The sequence below is a fragment of the Aristolochia californica genome, unplaced genomic scaffold, assembly GCF_029961685.1.
Source record: "Aristolochia californica isolate CCGP_79_NKW_82.1479 unplaced genomic scaffold, dmAriCali1.0.hap1 SCAF_13, whole genome shotgun sequence".
In the NCBI taxonomy this organism is placed as follows: domain Eukaryota; kingdom Viridiplantae; phylum Streptophyta; class Magnoliopsida; order Piperales; family Aristolochiaceae; genus Aristolochia; species Aristolochia californica.
In genome coordinates this window covers 26825845-26849084 of record NW_027181804.1, presented here as the reverse complement: position 1 = coordinate 26849084, position 23240 = coordinate 26825845, and the positions used below count along the sequence as shown (strand labels likewise).

General features: G+C 37.3%; 2 protein-coding genes across 2 annotated transcripts; both read right to left on the bottom strand.

The window, feature by feature from the left end:
- Positions 1–12421: 12421 nt before the first annotated feature.
- LOC137948753 (transcription factor TCP9-like) lies at positions 12422–13995 on the bottom strand. The gene has a single exon (XM_068794911.1). The coding sequence runs from the start codon at positions 13707–13709 to the stop codon at positions 12549–12551; it is 1161 nt and encodes a 386-aa protein (XP_068651012.1). The 5' UTR covers positions 13710–13995; the 3' UTR covers positions 12422–12548.
- A 6853-nt stretch (positions 13996–20848) lies between these two features.
- On the bottom strand, positions 20849–22239 carry LOC137947758 (uncharacterized). Its single transcript, XM_068793527.1, has 6 exons — positions 22117–22239; positions 22010–22065; positions 21822–21918; positions 21487–21641; positions 21279–21342; positions 20849–21043 (listed from the first exon to the last, which is right to left on the bottom strand). Exons 1-6 carry the CDS (start codon positions 22237–22239, stop codon positions 20849–20851), a joined length of 690 nt encoding a protein of 229 aa, XP_068649628.1.
- Positions 22240–23240: the final 1001 nt, after the last annotated feature.

Sequence of the window (23240 nt, the reverse complement as noted above, 5' to 3'; positions counted from 1 at the left end):
TGTTCCTTGTACTTTGGTTTATGACTCATCTACAATAGATACAAATCGATTCGTAGCACAAGGATATAAGGAAGATAAGTTTCCAATTTTACCAATAAGATGTTTAGAGGCTCTGGAATCAATAATGGTTTGAAGAACTGGATCATGAAACAAAAGAGTGTACCAATAATAGCAACAATGACTGTAGGGGCACTTTGAGGAGCCATTAGGGTTTTAAGTTTCTAAAACAATCATAATCTTTCATTGTGAGAACCATCTTCCCTTTAGAAGGATATGAAAAAGCTTCTTTGCTAGTTTCAACGGTGGTAATTGGGGCTTGATTAGCCTTAAAAAATCTAGTTTTCCATGTAAATTCCAACATACTTCTACCACATGGTTGTTGAGGCCACAATAGGTACACCTCCTATTTTGACTAGAGTTTGAAGAGTTAAAAGTTGAGTGACCACTACTTCCTCTGCCTTTGCCACCATATTTGCCTTCTCTTCCTCATCTTGTACCATAGCTGCCACTCCCACTTCTTTGGGAAAACATGACAAACTTTTTTAACTGATCAAGCTAAGATGTGGGTCCGTTGGCTGGAATCCTAAGCATGACAACATAAACAACGCCAAAAGGTCTAGCTAAAGACCTAAGTATCTTGAATTTGGCAACATCAAGATAAGGCTTGAAGTTGTAAGCAAGGTAGATGGCTGAGATGCAGGCTTCTCTTTGTTTCTCTCAAGTTGCAATATTAGATGAATATGGTTGAACCACTTTTCATTGTTGTAGAAAACCTCTGAATCTGGTAAAGTACTTATGAAGATTGTGACCTTGCTTTGCAATATACATCTCTTGAAAAAATCATAAATCTTTTGAAGATTGTTAGGAGTAGAATACAATTAAAAACAAGTCTCCCAAACATCTTTGGTTGTATCCAAGTGAACAAAATTGTTAGCGATCGATTCTTCCATACTATCTTCCAACCATCTTATAACCAATGTATCTTCTTTTAACCACTTTAATAGAAAAGATTATCTTAATTAACCAATATATGTGTTACGTCTTCAACAAGGTCTCTTATAATCAGAAAATATTTGACAGAATGGAACCTGATGAGTAATTACTTCAGCCTGTAAGTGGAATAGTAGTGATTGTAAAAAAATCATGCTTGCTGAAATCAACATATGGATGGGAAGACTTATTTGAAATTTTTGCCATATTTGACCACCAACAAAGAATACTTTCTAACACTTAAAAGAAAGAAGTGTTAACACAAGCTGTACTATCAAGTTGTAAGAGAAGCGATAACTTAAGGTGGAAAACACTAAGGAGCTGATTTCAAATTTATGAATTAGGAATCAACACTTTTGCATGTGAATGATGTGCATGGTATGCATGAAACTAAAGGAATAAGAGCATGGATGGAAGAGAGACATAAACTAGGTTTATCCAAAAAATCCCAAAACAACTAAAGAGTAGTAAATCTCATGCAACAACTTATACAAAAGAGCGAAAAAGAGTAGGCCAAGTTCACCTTCCATGAGAGTGTGACGCATGGCAATGGTAAGTCCACTTTTCATGATTGGTGGCACTTCTTCTACACGAAGATGAGTAGTTGATTACTAGTCTCAAGGTGGTGGTGTTGTAGTCGTGCTTGCAGAGGAAATCAAAGCAATCTTGCTCGGATGTGTCGTAGATGAGGCCGGCATTAATGGCTTTCATTGGGTTGATGTGGCCAGAGCCGTAAGCAAATCCAACGTCCTCGTTCTTGAGAGGGTCCATAACATAGGATATGATCATGAGGGCTGACTTGATAGCAGTAGGGGACCAACTTGGCCCGAGGGATTTGATCTAGGCGGCGGCGCCGGTGGCATGTGCAAGACATGGAGGTGTCGGAGATGATGTTGTATTTGACATTCCTTGTGTCTTCCGCATAAACTAAAGGCGGTGCAACAAGGGATCAAGCATCGAGGATGTCGACCCTAGGGGCAATGAGATCAGGCTGGCCATTTTTTGTTCAAGATTGAGCGAGTTAATTAGAACAAAAAATTCATAAATTAACCAAGGGGATACAAAAACTGTATCGAAAGAGAAGGACACAACTCGAGGAGCTGAAATTGTTAGATAGTTCCATAATGTGATCCATCGGGTGGTTTCCTTGGATGGTGGTGTAGTCGTCGGTTGTAACTGGTAGCAATTATAACCTCTCCTCTTCGATGGAAAAGAGGAGTTTAAGAAAAGGGTTTGGTCTAGTAAAGGTGCTTGGACTTTCTGTCAACGATTCTTTGAATAGACGCGATATTCCAACATTCCCACTACATATGCTATGTTAGGTCTTGTGCAAACTTGAGCATACACTAAACTTCCAAATACAGAAGCATATGAAATATTTTTCATTTGTTCCCTCTCTAAATCATTTCATAGACGTTGTTCCAAACTTAATTTGTCACCTTTGACAATAGGTGCAACACTAGATGAACAATTTTTCATATGAAATCTCTCTAGAATTTTGTTGATATAGGTTTCTTGAGACAATCCTAATGTCCATTGGGATCTGTCTCTATCAATCTTTATGCCTATGACAGAAGAAACTTCACCCGTATCTTTTATATTAAATTTCGTTGAGGGAAATCGTTTAACCTTATGAAGTAATCCTAAATCACTTGAAGCAAGTAGAATATCATCTACATATAGGACTAAGAAAATTATTTTCCTCCCAATGACCTTATGGTATATACATTGATCCACGATATTTACCGTAAAACTAAATGAAGAAATAACATCATGGAATTTTAAATACCACTGGCGGGAGACTTGTTTTAGTCCATATATAGATTTTCTAAGTCTACAAACCAAGTGATCATTCCCCTCTAAAATGAAACCATCAGGTTGTTTCATGTAAATCTCCTCTTCTATGTCTCCATTGAGGAAAACTGTTTTCACATCCATTTGATGTAACTCTATATCAAAATGAGCTACTAATGCCATGATTATACGAAATGAATCATTCTTTGAAACAAGAGAGAAGGTATCGTGATAATCAATTCCTTCTTGTTGAGTAAATCCTTTGGCTACAAGTCTTGCCTTATATCTTTCAATATTGCCTAAAGAGTTTCTTTTGGTTTTAAAAATCCACTTACAACCAATGGCCTTCCCCCCTTTAGGCAATTTAACAAGATCCTAAACTTGGTTTTTAGCCATTGAATCCAACTCTTCCTTCATGACATCATTCCATAATGTGGATTTATGTCCACTCATAGCTTGTGAAAACAAAATAGGATCATCTTCAACACCAATGTCTATGCCAGACTCTTGAAGGTACACTTCATACTCTGAAGAAATTGCAGGTTTCCTAACTCTTGAAGATCTTCTTAATTTCAACATTTTCAGGTTGAGAATGTTGAGTAATTGGATCTATAGGAATATTCTCATGATGAGAAAGTTCTTCAATTATTGGTTGTTCTTGAGTAATCACATCCCGATGATTATCCTGAATGACAACCAATCTATGTGAAATTGTAGGAGCGGGTTGAGAACACATATGTTCCTCAAAAACTAAGTTTCAAGGTTGGCCACTCTAACTAATTTCATCATTCTAAAGAACCTTGCATTTTTAGATTCGACAATTCATGTTGAACGAGATGGGTAATAAAATCTGTATCCCTCAGACTTTTTCATATAGCCAATGAAATATCCATTGACTGTTCTAGAGTTTAACTTTGTCTTATGTGGATTATAAATCCAAAATTCAATTGGACAACCCCAAACATGTACATGCCTTAAATTATGTTTCCAACTTTTCTGCCATGGCAGGAGGTATGTTTTCGCTTATGTTTAATGAATTTCATTTATGTTTTAAAAGTTCACATGTTCCGATGGGATAGCTGATTGAAACGGGGTTTCTTATCTGATGAAATATTCCAGGAGATCCTTAAAATAATAGACAGAGGGTAGGAAGATAATTACTGATCAGGATGATATTGGACATACTCAGTAAATTGAACGTAGGCCAGTGCTTTTGCGGCATCCCCCAAGCTGATCAGGGTAGCTGGTAGAGGATAAGAGAAGGCGAAATCAAGTTGGTGATTTGATATCTGTTGGCGCGTAGACGTTGTCACTGTTATAGGACCTTGCTCCCGTTAGCTTGCTGCAACTCGGACATCATAAAAATTTCTGAGATATGGGAATAACAGGGAAAATCTTCGTTTTTGGAGAAGAAAACGATTTGAAAAAGAGAGGTTAGGAGTGAGCATACATCACTTGTAGTGATGTTGGCTGCGCATTTGCCGTTCCTTCATCACTGAAGCTATCAGCCTCAGGCCAGGCACCTGAGGAAAAACTGATAAATTAATTAATGCATGCATCGATCTTTTAAGTTTCGCATCGAGAAGAGCAGCGATGATGTCTCCTTGGCCAGAGGAGCCCCCAGATTGAGTCAGAGAGAGGCCCATGAAGTCCCATGATCTCGTGGTGTGAAGATTAACAAAAAAAATCTGTTTGGAAGAACTGAGACAACACCGTCCATCTCTGCAGAATAAACAGTTGGCCCTTTCTTTTCCTTCCATCTTTTTCTGTTGTAAAGAGTAGATCAGAAGCGAGGAAAACAATCTGTGTGCCACGGGCATATTCTTGAGATGATTTGCTAAGTTGAACAGGTAATGATTTTGGATGGAACCAGAATCGTGATCATCGCCAAAAAAACAAAAGAAAAAAAGAAAAAAAAAGCTCTGTTCATACGTCAGATTTTACTTGCGTTTCTGTTCTTTTGGTAGGTTTCTCTTGTTTTGGCTTTCTGTAGTTTAACCTGGTTAGTCATATTCAGAGTTCAGATTGGTTACATGGCCGAATGATGTTGAGGAGGAAAAGCCACGAAGAAGAGAGCGTCGATCGTCGTGGATCCATGGTTACGAGTAGAGGAGGCAAAGACAGGAGTGAGACGGTCTTTCCAAACTCAAACACCTTCTCCATGAATCGTCTCAGTAGGACTCGTTCCTGGTGTGAATCAATGATCATATGAAAGGAAATTCTTGGCTTTCAGTTTAAACAAAATCCAGTTTCAAGTTGTTGTTCTAAAAAAACCAAGCAATTTTTCAAATTAAGCTTCTTAATTTTTGAAATAATTGAGTTATTATAATAAATATTAGGATTAGGCAAACCACAATATGTCCAATTAGGGTATTAGAGAACTTACATTGCAGCCTCATCCAAAGTTACAACCTGGCACTTGCACCTCATAATTCAATCCATTATGTAAAAGCAGCCCTCAAAGGGATTTACAACTCAATACACAACAATTCAGCTTGTGCAAGCTAATTGCGTGAGTTTATATAATGCAAGGGATTCTTGCTTTAGAGGGGATGAACAAATTTGCCTCTTTATCGGCTGATAATACAATAATTGGAACAAAAAAAGAAAACACCCTACCTGGGTGATTCTAATAATGAGATATCGACTGTACTTAGTTTTTTTGAAAACCTTGAGTTTTGGCTTCTTTTCTCAAAATAAAATAGCACAAATAATTTCAAAGTATGAACGAGTAAATGAGGGAGCTCCAAATCACTATAGTAAAGCTTGATTAATGATTAAATCATTTTACCTAGAAAATGACATTTTTCCTCTAGTGAAACTGATCAAATTGTTGCTCGAAGTTGTCAAAAATAATTTAAAACTTCGTAATTTTCAACTACTGATCAAAATGTAGGTTGTTTAAAATTTTGGAGAGTTATAATGGCTAGATCAAAACTTGTAATCTTCTTCTACAACACTTTTGGGCCACAATCTTTTAACAAATGCTTTTGTCTGAACATTTCTGTTCTGTGATATGCTTTTGCTTTGCAATTTTGTTTGAATAATTTGCTTTGTTTGAATAATCAATGGCTTTTCTTAAAATTTGAAGATTTGGCTTGTTTCAATATTTCGTTTTGTGCAAGGTCATCTATTGATGTGGAGTTTTGTTTGAACATTTTGCTTTGTTTGAGCATTTCATTTTGTGCTGATAAACTTTGTTTGAACATTCTATTATGTTTGAACATTCTTTTATCCTTAACCTTCTATTGGTGCATTTTATTATAACAAATCTATTTTGTTTAAATATTTCTATTTATCTTGGACCTTCAGTTGATGGGGTTTGTTTGAACATTCTATTTTCAAGTTTTTTTTTTTTTTTGAGCAGTCCATTTTTTTTTACCAATGCTTTTCCAATGTACTTCTTGTAGAGGGAGTTTGTTTGAACAAAAAAAATTGTTCAGTTAATGTGTTGCAAATGCTTTTTCATTGTTCAAAAAAATATTTCAAGGTGCATAATTATTCTTAAGTTGTTTGTTATCATCAAAACCAATGAATTAAGATCATGGGACCAACACTCTCACCTATAGAATGGGTATGAAAGAGTATGAAAGAGTATGAAAAAGAGGAATCTAAGGTTCAAAAATCATCTAAATAGTTAGATAAATATCATACTAAATATAACATCTTATAAAAATCATGTTTTGATAGTGAAATAGAATCTTAGAAATCATTCTATTTACTTTACATAAGGCATGATCTATCACTGTCTGACAATGATTGATCAACTTAAATGACATGGTTGATCAATGCACTGGCAATGATTGATCCACTTTAAATGATTGATCAATCAAGTTACATTGATCGATCGGTCATGGTGGCGACTGAGAAAATGAAGGGTTTTCAGCAATGCTTCAAACACTTTTCATATTCCAAAGTCTTCTATTCGGTTGCCCTCAGACTCTTTAACCCCAATTCTCCACTTTCCTTGCCCATTTCCTTCGATTTCTTCATTCTCATCCATCCAAAACCCTTAAAAACAAAAAACTCATTTGAAGCTCATGTTTTTCCCTTTTCTTGGGTTACCCCTTTTAGATTTAACACCAGAATCAATGATTCAACATGCTTAGAAAGAAGCGGACAGTGAAGAAGGAACCTCCTCCAAGGGAAGAAGAGTTTTGTGAAGAAATGCTTAATTGGAGATATCATTTCCGGTCAAGGAGCCAAAGGAGTAAGTTTTTAAAGTCTTTGTTTCCAAGAGTATGGTTGAGCCCACCCAATTCGACCTTGGATTTTGTAGTAGAGAGGTGATGCATTTCGAGGAGGCCTTTAGGCTATATATGAATCTATTTGAGTGCCAAAACCCAATATATCCCACAATGGCAAACATTTTCTACTCAAATTTTGAAATCGAAGAAATTTCACTAAAAACCAGTTCAAGAGCAAGTATCAGAGAGTCTTACTTGACTCTCACATAAAGAAGTCTCACGAAGCAGTAACTAATATTGCATAATTTTACAACAACTCCATGGGAGGATGTCTCATAGACTTGTAGCAACTAAAAGGTGTTTTAGTTATTTCAGTCTTCTATTTACATTCAATTGTTTATGGTAGGACTTATCTTTAAATGTTAAACTTTGAGTGTAATTGGGACAAAGATAGTTTTATTGTAATCAGATTCTACTTGTTTCCTTTATTATAAATAAAGGTTGATTGTACTCAAATTACAACAAGTTAATGACGTAGTTATCTTTTTTAAAATTTTACATGGTATCAGAACAATGACTTGAATTGGTCAACCCACAAAGATAATGTGATCCTTTTTTGATTCATCATCTCTAATAGTGTAGATTCGTATTCTACCTTGTGCTTCCTTTTGTGTCCCAATACCCATTGTGTCCTTGGCATTTGCACCTCTATAATGAAGTTTTCATATTAAAAATTCTATATTGATAGAAAAATCTTTGAGTCTACTTTCCAACACAAAGATTTTTGGCAATCAAAGTTTTCTTCAAAGAGAAATCGATATTTGAAGAAGCAAAGTTTAGACAATAAAAGAGGCTCGAGCAACAAAAAAACTTCAAATTTTGAGGTATTTTATGCTTTCAAGAATGAGACTTTATATCAAGATATCTCAAAAGAAATATATGCAAGTCTATTTTATAATCTATTAAACCAATTCTCAATCTGAGTTTTGTAGAGGGAGATATACATATTGGAAGAGTCAATGGTCATGTTGGCCAAAAAAAGAAAGAGTACTCACTTTGGCTAGATTATAGAGTCCAAAATCAATCAGATTTTTTCTTTAAAAATAAGTAGATTTTTTATAAGGGTTATTATAATTTAATAAAAGATATTAAAGTCTAGTTTCATGAGGAGAAACTTTCATGTCAATCTATTTTATATATAAGGAGATATTCTCATTTGAGTCGAAAAGAGTCATGCTACAGAACTAAGCAAATCAAGCGGTTATAAAAAATTCATGAACGAAGATTTTCATGTCAAATCGGGTCAAATTAATGCCCATTGAGTCTAGTTGCTTGATAAATAAACCCTTTTTTTTTATTTGGAGCTATATTTGGGGAGATATCAATATCAGAAATATCAAACATCAATTTTGCCAAAAATATCTCCTTTTCTTAGTTTCTCGCCTATTTCCTCTTCATGCATTGAGATGAATTGAGTGTTTTTCTCTCCTAGAGTCCTAGTTTTTTAGAAAAAAATCTCTTCAAATTAGAGAGTTTTGGCTAAACTTAATCACTTCATGATATTCTTGTTCAAGGTATACGATATTTTGCTTGGACGTTGTTTTCAATTTTTTGCATTTTTTTACTAAATTGTGTCTTTCACATCATCATCTCCAAAAATTATACTCATCCCTAGAATTTTTTTTTTGAGATTATACTTGGTCAAATTGGTCTTTTAAGTTATTTTAAAATTTCTACCATCGCACTCTCTCTATTTTTTCTCAAAAAAAAGAAGGCCACATTCTAGATTCGTTTGGAAGTGTGAGTGTTGCATAGTCACTTCCTTTCGATTAAATTGATTTTTCTTTGGTACTTCTTCAATTTTCCATATTTTGTTTTCATCGCTTGAGAGAATCTTATAAACTCTAGCTGGAGGGGGAGTGTTGAAATGCAGGTAAGAGAGAATCTTATATGACTCTAAAAAATAAGTCTCACAAAGCAGTAACTAATATGATAGAATCATATAGGAGTTTCATGAGAGGATATCTCATAGAAGCGTTATAGTTAAAAAGTGTTTTAGTTATTTCAATTTTATATTTATGTTCAATTGTTTAATTATACTAGGACTTATCTTTAAGTGTTAGACTTTGGGTATAATTGGAACAAGGGTAATTTAATTGTAATTAGATTCTACATATTTCTTCTATTACAAATAGAAGTTCATTATATTCAAAGTACAACAAGTCAATGAAGTATTTTTTTTCTTTAGAAATTCGACAAAACCTCATGATCACCTCCTATATAAAGAATACTCCCATTGCCTTCTATGTGGAAGACATTAATCAGATGTTGGGAATCTCCACCAAGGGATTGAAGATGTATATCAAGGAGAGTTGGCCACAAGATATGCCACTTGACTATCCTCAAAACATCTAGAGTGCCATCTCCTTGGTATTTGACCATATAGTCGGAATCTCCTATGAGATCAAAATTAAGGGTCTCAGCATGTAAGTACCATTTTTTTTTTGGAAATTGTGACATATATCCTCGATCTGAGGAAAGACACATTCTCCCAACTGATGATGGTTGGTATCATTTGGTTGTGGGGGATCACGCAACACCTACAACTTCAGGTACTTAATGGGTTATAGAATGTCAGACATAGCATGGAGCACTCGAGCAGATGGGTTGCTATTTAGGCAACAAATTACCGCCATCCTCCATCACTTTAGGGCTAACTTCAGTGATGAAGAGAGTGTAGATATTACGAAGAATATGGAATTAGAGAAACAAACGTTGGCAAATTATGGTTTGCAAAGTGGAGACGTAAATGAGTTCCCAAGACACTATTAGGAAAACCCCGACATAGGATGAAAACTTAGGAGACGAGCCAAGCCTATATTGGTCTTCAAGTTATTTTTATCATCAAAACATGAGAATGAAGATCTTGAGGCCAACATGTAATTTGTTGAAGATCATATATGGAAGAGTTTTACATGATTCTCACAATAAGAAATTTTATAGAGCCAAAATTAATACAATGGAGTCTTATAGGATCTCAGTTAAAGGTGTTTTAGTTATGTTAGTCTTCTATTTATGTTTAGTTCTTCAATTGTTTTAGAACTTATTTTTTAGTGTTTAACGTTGGGTGTAATTGAGATAAAAATAGTTTAATTGTAATTGGATTCCGTTTGTTTCCTCTATTATAAATAGAGACTCATTGTACTTAAATTACATCAAGTCAATGAAGTTTTACACTTTTCTAGAAATTCAACATGGTATCAGATTGGATTCTGTGAGTTGACTTGGTCAACACACAAAGATAATGTTATCCTTTTCTAATCTATCATTTCTAGTAGTTTAGGTTCGTATTCTATATTTCTTCTTGCTTTTTAGTCCCAATATCTATTATTTTCTTGGTATTCGCACCTCCAAGCTGAAATTTTATATTAAAATTTATATATTTAAAAACTACGAAATAAACATTTTGAATTTGTGGCTTGAACTACTGAACATAATGATAAGCCACTTACAAGATTCGGTGACCTAATGAAGCCAAATCGATGTTCGAAATTCATCTCCTACACCTTTTTGGTTCACATTGTTCAAATAAAAATATTTACATAACAAATTTCTCATCTTATTATACATAAAAACTATTAAAAAAATTAATTTAGTTCGAACAAGTTTTCTCTAGTAACTTTCCGATGCCATTGTTGATGCCTCAAATCGATGTCAAAGTTTGTTCCATAATTAATTTCAATTGTTTGTTATCATCAAAATTCGGTAGAACGGGGATCTTCACACAAACTTCACCAAAATGCTATTATATAATATAAGGGTGCAAAAAATACATGGGGGGTACTTGTATGTAAGCTTATAGAGAGTAGTTTACCGATTAACGTAGAGCCAGTCATTTGATGTTTGGTATAGTGGACCTATGGCTACTTATAACAGACCTTTTTTGTAGTGATATTTAAGAAAAAGTACGAAACTAACCTTAAGCAAGATAGTGAGCTTATAGATAGTCTAAATGGGCCCCCAATAAAGAGAAATACAAGACCATTGGGGCCCATTGGTAGGAGCGTAAGAATCCGGTGAAAACTCAGCCGGTCCCCCCGCTCTAGCAATAATGACACAATAAATAAAAGAATATAACCTCTTAAAGTAACCCATAGGCACAAAGAAAGAATAAAAGAGGCCTTCATTTTCAGTGGGCCCACGAGGTATGGTCAGCATCTTCATCGACAGATCAATCAAAGGCCCACCATGAACTGGGACACATAGAAAATGGATCCCTTTGGTACACAACGGGTGAGTGGTCGAGATCATGGTGATCTCATGTGGGTCACATAAGGCACGTGGGCCGGGCCCAGTCTGAGCGCTGGCGCTGGCGCGAAGCCAAACAGTTTTAACCCTTTAACGCGCTCACTTCATCTTCATTGTTGACGGGGACCAAATCCGAGACTTGCTGCCTGGAGCGGCGGGGCCCTTCCGCCCTACAGCCAAACTCCGAAATCGGTCGGATTCTTCAAAAGAAACGACACCCAAGGAGTTTGGTTTCGAGTCTCCGAGATTGCCACGACCCAAACTGTATCAAAAGTAACAGAAGCTTCTTCCCGTATACGTCTCTACATGCATCTGAACCAATTGAAAGTCCGGGTGGAAGACGGAAGGAATATATACGGCTGAGCGTCCTGCTACGGAAGGGGCGGCGCATGAATTTGTGGCGATTTTGTGCACACGTTGCTACACCCATCGTCAAATCATAAAAGCAGAGATAGAAGAAAAGAACAGGGACAGAGTACAGAGCAGGGAGGTTTCTCCAATGGGATTGACCCATCTGACAAATAAGGGACCCGCCCTCCCCACCACCCTCAGGTGAATGGTCACCGGCCCCATTGATTGCTCGCAGAGATCGGCCGGAATCCTGATATTTCATGCTTTTCAAATTCCAAAGATTAAAAGAGAAACAATTAAGAGAGATGAGCATTCGGTGATGAACCGTTTTCTCCGGCCTCTGTTTTCTTACAGAAGAAAGTAAAGAAATAAACCGAAAAAGCTAATTTTTGTAATGGATCATTACAGGGATATACTTGATTCCACGTGTCCTACGCAAAACTCGCGGCCCACCTTGCGCAGCTCGTTACGGACGCGTGTCGGCAGGCCCCGCCCATCTCTCCGCGGGACCACAGGGTCAGCGGTTGTTTTACCCTTTTGTAGGGGCCCACACTTTGTGACCAATGCCGGCCAGAGGATGACAGACGCGTGGTGGCCAACTCGGCCAAGCGAAAGAGAATTCCATGCAGTTGACCCACCACCACACCGCCTGAGCCCACCAAGCCAAAACTGACTCCGCCAAACCCGACCCCACTACCTCGAGTTAAATTAAGCTCCTTCGCCCCAAACTAATCACGTGCGCACGTGACCAATACTGAGCTTCTTCCATGGCAGGTGCCCGATCAGAGAGCTTTGAAGAAGATGAAATACTAATTATCATTGAAAATAAAACAGAAAAAGGAGAAGAAAATAATCTCCGTTCCCCCCTCGAATCCAGAGAGAAAAACCCCAACCACTGAAATTTTTGGATTTAAAAATCTATTTGGTAGGATTTTGGCTCTGTTGCTGGTTTCCTGAACTAGCCATGAACTGATGCTCTTGCGAATCCTTGGCAACTTGGGCACCACCAACTGCACCGGCAACCGCCGGTGTCGCCACGGCTGCGGGTGGTGTAGATATAATTGGCGCTTGAATCTCGACCGCGGTAGCTAGATTAATCCCCGGGACTGCAGAGAAAACCGTTGATATGGGTCTTGCAGACAGGTTTATCAAGGGGGAAGGGGTCGCCGGGAAAGTGAAAAACTGCGGTTGGTTAGAGGGACCTGCGATGGCAGACGATGGCGGGACCATGAATATCGTGCCGGTTGCAAGGGTGCTGGGAGAAATCACTCTCGCTCCACCGCCGACGCCGCTCACCCACATGGGAACCATGCCCTGGGCCGACGCGGCACCGATGGGCGCCAGCCCGGATGACATGGTTCCCTTGGCCTGAATAGGAAGTTGATTCTGGACCCCATAGTACGTCGTGCTTGTCGTCCGTTTTCGTTTCTTCTTGGCGTCCGCCTCGGAAGAATCGGCCGGCGCGGAGGTGCTAGGCTGCGTTGGAATCTTGAGCGTCCCGTCGACGTTAGTAGCGATTGCCGGGACCGTACCGGTGCCGGTTGCGGCGATGATCGCTGGTTCCGCATGTTCGAGAAGCCACCGGATTGTTTCGCCGTCGGATTTGTGACCTAACTCCCGCGTGAGTTGAAAGATTCGCGCAGCGCAGGCGGCCGGCATGCGGATCCTTCGCCCGCGGCCCTCTACCTTCGTATGGCGGTCCTTGCTGACTCGCCTTGTCGCCAGAGGTCTCCGCACCGTGACATACTCGATTCGCCGGTCGTCAACTACCGGCTCGGCTTTCAAACAAACGAGTTGCTGGATGGGCTGGATCTGTATCGGCGTAGTGGAGTAGCTCTGTTGAATAGACACAGGGACGGGGCCCGCTGCCGGAGGCGCCTGTTGGATGGGGACCGGATTCGCCGAAATGGTCGGCGTAGCCCCTGAAGATACCGCCGGTGAGACCCCCACCGGAACAGAAGAAGAGACCTCCTCGGCCACCGTACTACTGTTGGTTGCTATTCCCTTACTGCCCATTCTCAGATCACTCCCCCTGTCGTCGTCTTCCTCGACTTCCTGCCGCTGCGACGATGCCTCCATAGCAAACCGAGAAGAAAAAAACAGGGATCTTTCTGCAATCTACCGGGTGAGCCAGGAAAGGTAACAGTCGAAAGAAAGAAGGAAAGAAACCCTGGAAACCCTTTTTTAAGGGGAAGAAGGGGGGTGCCGGTGCTGTGAGTTTCCGGCGTGTTTCTCTCTCCCTACACCGCCAAAAAAAAAAAAAAAACAACACAGTAACATACGAGAAGCAGAAGTAAATTGAGAAGTTATATTGTGGGGAAATATAGGGGGGGAGGGCAGTGTGGCGTGCCCAATAGGGTCAAAGTTGGTGAGGGCTCCAAGAATTATTTATGTGATCCTTTTTGGCTTCCGAGAATTACTTCCGACTTTTCTTTTTCCGGATAGGGTTTTTTCAATTTTTCTTCTTCCAATTCCGCTCTTGTCTCTCTCCTGTTTCGCCGGCGGCGAGTCCTCCTCCCTCTTCCCGTCTTCCGGCCTCGTGCGACTTTCTCCCAAACGTGGGGTAATCAAGAAGCGCGAGTGGACCCCGCCACTAGGGTTAAACGTCCTAGCTGTCCAATTGGTGCGCACTAGTAAATTAACTGGTGGGTCCCCTGATCTTGGACATTATCAGTCTTTTCTACGGTGGAGATCTGATGACCAGAGAAAAAAAAACTATTTGATGAAGTTTCTCAAAAGTGCGACTTTCTCTTTCCCGTTTAGTATAAGCGTAAATGTTCTTTTTCCTCTTCAAAAGTGGGTTTGTGGCCTGTGGGGACGGATTGACCGATGGGTGTCACGTGGCAGCAGTTTCTTTTTTCCTCGGGATTACCCCACTACTCTTTAGTGGTTCGACCAGTCCGGTTAGGTCGGCTCCGAAATAAATATGCGTCCCCGGCCCATCAAATGAAAAGGGTTGGTCGGGTCCACTGCTCCAGTTCACGCGGATCCCATGAGATGTGGACGCCTTCTGATTGGATGAATGAGTATCGCAAAACCCCGAGATCGCTGTCCTTTCGGACGCGTGAAAATGTTGGCCCACCATCGCTCTCGCTCTACCGTGGGGCCATACGCTTTTAATTTAGTCTCTGGCGTCTGGGGGAGCGACGAGGATAAAGGTGGAGATGAGAAAACACGAGTACAGCCCATTTTGTGCGCCGGCGGGGTCCACGGGATTTTGCATAAATTGACGGCAGGGATGTTTTGTTCTGGCGAGTGGGCTCACGGGCAGATTCCCTACCCGTTGGATGGCCACTTGTTAATTGTTCCAGATCTCTAATTAGGTAAATTTGGTGACAAAAGGAGAATGATAAGCTCCCATAAAACGCCACTAGTGCTAATGAGGAGGACAACTAAAAGTTGTCTGGTGGGACCCACGAAACATAAGAAGATGTGGGCCCTTCAATGTGGTCCCCATCTTTTCATCCCCACCGGTAGGGTGGTATCAAGCCTAGCCGAGCCCGTTTATGTTCAAACCAAGTTTGATTTAAATATTTTGAATTCGAGCTCGAGTCGAGTATAGTTTCGAGCCTAAAATTGTTACCGAGATCGAGTCCAATAATTTTAACCGAGCTCGAGCTTCAACATTCATTTAAAACTTTTCAAAAAATACATGTCTCGAGTTCGAGCTCCAACATACATATAAAACTTTTCAAAAAATACATGTCAAATAAATTGTATATAAAATTATACATATATTTTACATAAAATTGGGCATAACCTCTACTTAAAATTGGGCAAAAGGGTGGCATCGAATCGAGCTGAGCCTGAGCCTTCCTATGTTCGAGCCAAGCTTGATTTAAATATTTCAAACGCTCGAGCCGACCTTACCCTCGAGCCTAAAATTGTAATCGAACTCGAACTTAATAATTTTAACTGAGTTCGAGCTCAACCTATATTTAATATTCTACATAAAATATATGTCAAATAAATTATATATAAAATTATACATACATTTTAAAAAAAGAATGATAGGGGAGGTTTAGGATTGAATCTCGATAATGGATTAGAACACACCAATATTAATCTTTTTTACCTCAAATGTTGTTTAGTTTATTTTGTAATTTTTTATGTTAGCCATAAATTTACTATGGCCTCCTTAATGCCCCTGGTTGAAATTTTATATTCTAGGAAAAACTAGAAATATTTTTCCTAGGATACATATTTCCAAAAAACCTTTAAATAAAATCCTATTACTATTAGTGACTTACTAGAAAATTACAAGAAATATTTAAAATTTTTCTTAGGAAAGTTAAATGGAGCTCTTATTGCCTCTTCTAGGGAAATAAATAAAAATTAATAATCAATCTAATATATTACTATACTTATCGATAAATTTTTAATCATATAAAATATCAAACACAAAATTGTTTTGAAAATTGCCTCATGCTAAAAGTATCACAAAATCAACTATCAAATACTTATTCAAAAATTTTCTATATGGTTTTCTTGCTCATCTTGGCAGGAAAATTTTACGTAGAAAATTTTACTTAGAAAATTATATGATTTTTTAAATAAAAATTTCCAATTAGAAAAATATTTCTAAAAAAATGAGGCACTAATAGTCCCTAGAAACATATTTCTACTAAAAATGTCTTTTCAACATTTCTTGAAAAAACCACTAATAGTCCTTAGAAACATATTTCTACTAAAATGACTTTTCAATTTCTTCAAGAGCTATGAGGAAAGGACAATCAGAGTCAATAAAGAGTTTTTTGTTTTTTTCACTTCCCTTTAACTTATGTCTTGGCGGACGGGTGGGGCTCGATGGTGACGAGGGAGGAAGAATCCCCCCCACCACCCCCCTGTCTTTGATCTAGAGTTCAAGATCATGATAAATCGAATTACCCATCGGTGGCATGCATCAGGGGTGCGTGTCCTTGAACAATCGGCGAGAGAGAGAGAGAGAGAGAGAGAGAGAGAGAGAGAGAGAGAGAGAGAGATTTCAAAGTAGTGGTGGCATGGAGCCAACTCAAGCTCAAACTGCATACGTTTGAGCTTGACTTTATCTGAATACTTCGAACTCAAGTTCGAGCTCAGCCTCAAACCTAAAAGGGAGCACATTTGAACAATAGCTGCCCAAAAAGTTGTTAAATCGTATTCCAAGCTTCAATTTATCTACATTAAGCCTCCATATCATGTAAGTGACATACCGTTACGTTCAGCAACTCAAGCCATAAATTTTAATTATTTATTTGTTATTTATGATCGAGTTCATCAATATTACTATTGATTGTGCTCATTTTATAGAAAATTTCATTGTTTTTGTTTTCTAAAAGGGTGTATGATTCTCAAACTACATCAATTAGCTTCAATAGAGCTGCTCCTGGCATTTGGTAATCACCACTAAGTTTGGGTGTAATTATTTTGCTCTTAATTAGAAGGCAATTTTATGTTTCAAATTTGTAAAACAAGTAGTTCTTACATTATTATTGAACAAGTTTTAAGTGAGCAAATCCAAAACTTATCTCACAACCATTCTAAACATGTGAGGTTGTTGGTGAAGTGTGAGAGGAGCTCTGGCTTTGATGATTAAGATTTTCTCTCAAGTTTTCATTTATTTTATTTTCTCCCCAAATTCCATCATTTTGTTTATTTTCTTTTCTCTCAATGATTCTCTGCTACAAAACAATAGAAAATAACTTTCTTTCCCCTTTTCTTTTCTTATCTGTGGGTTCACAACAAGCCCTAAGCCAGAAAGTGATTTCCTCTCTTATTTTCTTTTGTCTCAATGATTCTATGTTGCCAAACAACTAAAAAATAAATTTTACTCCCTTTTTACGGGCCCTTAATTTTACCCATTGATGATCTTGTGTGATGCAAGAGCCAACCAATTAATTTGGAACTCACCTAGGTTATATGGAAAGGTTTATGAAGGTTGAACAAGCGATGTGGCTAGTTGGGTTTATGCTTTCAAAGCTCTACTAACTTCATTTTGTCTAATGTTAGACCTACATATTCCTACTATATTGGAAAATACTTTCTTTTTCTCTTTTAGAAGTGAAAGACTAAAGAAAGATGTAATAATCTTGTGAATTTTATGTAATAAATAGTTAAATATGAGTTGAAAAATTTAAAAATAACAAAATGAAGGTAGACTTCGACGGGTCTAAGATAAAAATGAAATTTAAATGGTCCAAACGAAATTTAAATTAGAATCGGAATGGGTTGATTCCTTTTTGGGTCATGCAATTCAATATCCGCAAGTGGAGGAGTGATCGGATCTTTCGAAATTAGATCAATGTCTTGTATTTGAATTGGTGCATAAGGTAGATGTAACATTCCACATTGTGGATCCAATACCATTTGATTAGGTATGTGCATAGTTATTGTGTTGGATTCGTTCCTAAATCGGTTTGAGTAAGTCATGTTGGCTCATCTGTTTTTTTCTCGTGGCAAAGGGTAGTATTAATTTTACCAATTTAAAAAATTAATATTTATGAATTAACTAAAAATAATAATTATTATTCTTGTTAAAAACTAGAGTCTCCTTGATGTTTTTATTATATTATGAGTGATAATATTATTCATGTAAGGGTCATTTGGCCTTTTCATGTACTTCTAAATACAGTGGCTTGTTATTGTCTTTTTTTAAAGAAATAGTAAAAAGCCACCCTTCCCTTTTCCCCTTGGCCCTTTCTCAACAAATGCTCACGTGGGTAGGTTCCTTTCCCTATTTGTAGAAAATCGTTAGGAAAAGGTCCTTCTCCTCTCTCCTTTTCCCCCTTTTCCTTTCCAACAAATGCTCTTAGGGTCCCATCATGGTTGGAGCAAAAGGAGGAAGAGGTTTATTATTTATTTATTTATTTGGAGGGGGGACTGTAAGGTGGGACACCTTAGCCCTCCTACAACCTGTGTTGCTTTCACTCTTGCACAATGGGAACAATGGAAACTATAGATTGGATAAGCCAGTTGAACTAAAACCTGACTAACTTGATCATGTTTACCAACTAAACCAACAATTTGGTGACTCAACAAGTCAGTAGAGTTGCAATCATCTATCATGAAGAGAAACAAGGGGAGAGAGGGATGCTAGGAAGACCGACGCCTTGAAATGCCTGTGACTAAATCCCTCTTCCCCCATTTCTTTATAAAATATTTTAATTTATGTTGAAGATATGGACAAGTCTGGGTGTCATTGATGTAATGATCCTTTGTATCATTTGTTTTTTATTACTCCTACTAGGGTGAATGGTATATTTGTAATATTTATATTTTAGGCATTTATAAATAAAGCTTGAGGGGGAGGGTTAGGACACAAGTGCACAATCCTAATTCTCCTTCTTTTCTCTCCTCAATATGTTCTCTACTCTTCCTCCTTCTCCCAGCCTTTCTCTCTCCTCAACTCTCTCGTCTCTCTCTTCTCTTCCTCTCCTCTTCTCCTTCTTCCTTCTCTCTTCAAAATTCTATAGCTGACAATTATAACTTCACTTAGTCTTGCTTAGGTCAACCTATGTTCAAGCTTCTCTCTCCATTTTTTGTCAACGAAAAGTAAATTAGCTATCTCAATCAAAAAAAATTACAAGATTTCATGTGGATATTTTGAACAATCATCAGTTGATAAGACCGACGCCTTGAAATGCATGTGACTAAATCCCTCTTCCCCCATTTCTTTATAAAATATTTTAATTTATGTTGAAGATATGGGACAAGTCTGGATGTCATTGATGTAATGATCCTTTGTATCATTTGTTTTTTTATTACTCCTACTAGGGTGAATGGTATATTTGTAATATTTATATTTTAGCCATTTATAAATAAAGAGGGGGAGGGTTAGGACACAAGTGCACAATCCTAATTCTCCTTCTTTTCTCTCCTCAATATGTTCTCTACTCTTCCTCCTTCTCCCAGCCTTTCTCTCTCCTCAACTCTCTCGTCTCTCACTTCTCTTCCTCTCCTCTTCTCCTTCTTCCTTCTCTCTTCAAAATTCTATAGCTGACAATTATAACTTCACTTAGTCTTGCTTAGGTCAACCTATGTTCAAGGTTCTCTCTCCATTTTTGTCAACAAAAAGTAAATTAGCTATCTCAATAAAAAAAAATTACAAGATTTCATGTGGATATTTTGAACAGTCATCAGTTGATAAGAAACAACTAAGTACACTTACCTTGACCCATTCAGTAGCTGTTGTATGCACAAGGACTTAAAACTCTCACAGTAGTAAACAACGCTTTCCAGTCTACACCATCAAATGGATTTAATAACAGGTTAAACCCACAAATGGCTTATCAACGACTAATCGTTAGCTATAATAGCTTCCTCAATTAAGTTGAGATGAGGGACGGTCTTGCCTATATTATGCTTGACCAAAGCTTGAAAGGATCACATGCTTGCAATTTAGCCCTTTACAAAAAGCTTCTGAATTTGGTAGATTTCACAATACAAATGCAAATAAATGTGTATTATAATCCTATGTGCCCACACTAAGTAATAACAACTCAATCAATCATCAATTGACTATATTTCAAAATTAATGCTCAAGATAAATTTGGATTGGTTTTCCAAATTTGGGGGGAACACTTAATGTAGCTCACTGCAAATATAGGATATCATAATTCAAGGCCTACAAGTCATGGTTTGAACTAAGTAATTTTGTTCATCACAAGAAAAAAGACATTTGGTGGCAACCTTTTTTAAAAAAATTAATTTTTCCAAATGAGGCATTTTTTATGGGGAAAGTAATTCATCAAAATATAGGGTTAAACATTTTTTATCGAAAGATTTTTTGTTGCTAATGATACTAATTTTCGGTGGAATTTCTTTCCGTTGAAAATGAATTTCTGCCACATGTTCCCACTCATGAGAAGCTAGTTTTTTCATTAAGTTATACATATAATTTTTTGTAAATTTTCTAGGGCTTCATTTCTTGTAAGTGTTTGGTTAAAGTAAGAAAGGTGAGAAGAGAAGAAGGGGAAGAATTGAAAAGAAAAAATATGAAAGAAAGAAGAAGAAATGCTAGATTTTAGGGTGTAGATGTGTGGAGAGAACAAGTTGAGCACTAAAGGGAGAGATGGCTCACATGCATGCTGAGTGCTCTCTCCTCCTCTCTATTTGCAATGAAGGAAAAGGATACAAAGGGACCAAAGTACCCTTATACATCCATGAATGACTTAAGTGCTGAAATATGTATAAATTACAATTAGGACAAGCATAGCTACAAAGACCAGATTTCTTCTTCTTTAACACTCCTCAAGTTGGTTTGTAAACGTCAAATATGTCGAGGTTGGAGCAAGTGATTCGTGAAAAGAATATAATGCAATGGCCTTAGTAAATATATTCACAAGCTGATTCTTGGAAAGAATATAATGCATGGATATTACACCAACTTGTAATTTTTCCCTAATAAAATAATAATCAATCTCGATGTGCTTTGTCTGTCCAGAAAAGACAGAGTTAGTTGCAATAAGTGCATCTGCTTGATTGCCACAATGAAGTTGCATGGGCCAATCATAGGAAACCCAAGTTTAGTTAACAATGATTTAAGCCATAACATCTCACCTACTACAATCTATTTTTGCTTCTCAAGTTTAGTTAACAATGATTTAAGCCATAACATCTCACCTACTACAATCTATTTTTGCTTCTCCATCTAACGAAGTTTCCTCATACCATTGTGTAACATTCAAAAGCAGATTTCCGATCATAAGGTGAACCAAACCAGTTTATGCAAAACCTTCAACGTTAGTATGACTTAGACACTTATAGATTAGTCCTTGACCTCAGCTCTTTTTCATATTGTGAAAATTCCTTCTCCATTGCAAGCTAATGAGACTATTGAGGTTGAAGCATAAATTAAATTATAACACTGACAACAAACGAGATATCAAGACGTGTAACGATAATATAGATAAGCTTTCCAACCAAGTGCTGAAATTTGCCAACATCTACCTCTTGTCCTATTTCTGAACTCAGCTTGATACTTGGATCCATTAGAGTACCAACTGACCTACACCCAAACATACCGGTTTCTTCCTAAAAAATCTAATAGATACTTCCTTTGAGATAGAATTATGCCATGTGTGGATTGAAGGATTTCTATCCCAAGGAATATTTGACCAAACCCAAGTCTTTGGTTTGGAATGTATTACATAAATTCTCTTTCACTTGTTGAAAGCCATTGATGTTATCTCTGAGTATAATAATATTATCTACATTGACAGTCGTAGAAATCAGGCGTTGGTTAGTTTTTTTGGTAAACATAAAATGATCAACCTCATTCCTTTGAAAACCAAATCTGAGGACTACTTTGCTGAAATTTTCAAACCAATCACTTGGCGACTATTTCAGCCCATAAATAGACTTTTTAAGTTTGCATTCTCTCTCCCCCTTCAACCCCAAACCTAGGTGGTTGCAATATATAAACTACTTCATGTAGATCACCATAAAGAAAGACATTCTTGATATCTAATTGATAAATTGATCAGGGGAAGTTTTTTTCAAGGGAGACATGAACACGAGTTAAATTTAGTTTAGCAATAGGGGAAAGAGTATCCTCATAATCAATACTATAGGACTGGGCTTCATATCGAGCAATGTTGCAATTAGAATTATGCTTTAAAGTAAAACCCATTTGTCGCCCACCTATTTTTTTTGTAGGAGGAAGAGATGTCAAATTCCATGTGTTGTTGTCATACATAGCTATAATCCCCTTTGTCAACCATTTTGGTAGGAGGGATCTTCTTCACTAATAAAGGGAGGTGACTAGATGTCCAAAAAGATATCTTGCAATGTAAAAACATTTTCATAGACTATGACCATGAAGGTTAATATGATAGACTCTTAAGAGGTATAGAGGTGATTTTCAAAAATCATATTTATTAAAATCACCATAAGAATTGAAAGACTTGCTTTTAGTTGTCAACCATGATTGACTTAGACTCTCAAACCTCTTGGAAATTTTAAATAAAATAATGGACAAAGTAAGGGTAGCAAAATTAGATAATAGCAATAGTAAATTCGACACTTTAGAATTCAACAACATAACAGAAGATGCATGCATGAACTCTAACGTGCATGTATGACTAGAAATATAAGGAGGATATGGAATAACATGTAACAATCATAGAGTTTGTTGAATTTTAGGGTTTAATCCATGGATAACTTGGTTTTAGAAGAAGAGAAGAAAGAAAAATAAAAAAGGAAGAAGAGAAGAGAAGAGAAGATGAGAAAGAGAAGGCCGAAGTATGAGACGAGGAGAGAAACTTTAGGGGTTAAGAGAGAGCACGTGAATGAGTTCTTCCCCCTCTCTTTCTTATTTATATAGGTGGGGCATGGATGCCCTAATACATAGAAAGAAAAAAAGATTACTTAAAACTAACTACTAATCATAGCTTATGCCACTCACTCTCATAATTACATAGAATACAACTCAAATTACTTCAATAGAGTTCAAAGGCATGAACTCTTAAGAAAAATTCTGGAATTTCATAATTGAATTGGACATCTAATAGTTTCATCTAAAAGTGGAATTTTAAAAGAAAAAACAGGGATCTTCTTGTACTCATCTAGCCAAAGTCACGTATGAAAAAAAAAACTGTTTTTTGGCCTTCAATTTCTGCTTCTAGATGTCCT

Excerpts from the sequence above, each read along its gene's own strand:
- LOC137948753 (XM_068794911.1), bottom strand. The coding sequence starts at position 13,709 with ATGGAGGCATCGTCGCAGCGGCAGGAAGTCGAGGAAGACGACGACAGG.
- LOC137947758 (XM_068793527.1), bottom strand. The coding sequence starts at position 22,239 with ATGGGTTTTACTTTAAAGCATAATTCTAATTGCAACATTGCTCGATAT. Across the intron at positions 21,919-22,009 it reads TATATATTGCAACCACCTAG|CAAAGTAGTCCTCAGATTTG; the intron begins GTTTGGGGTTGA and ends TGAAAATTTCAG. Across the intron at positions 21,044-21,278 it reads CTTTTGAATGTTACACAATG|ACAAAGCACATCGAGATTGA; the intron begins GTATGAGGAAAC and ends TTTTCTGGACAG.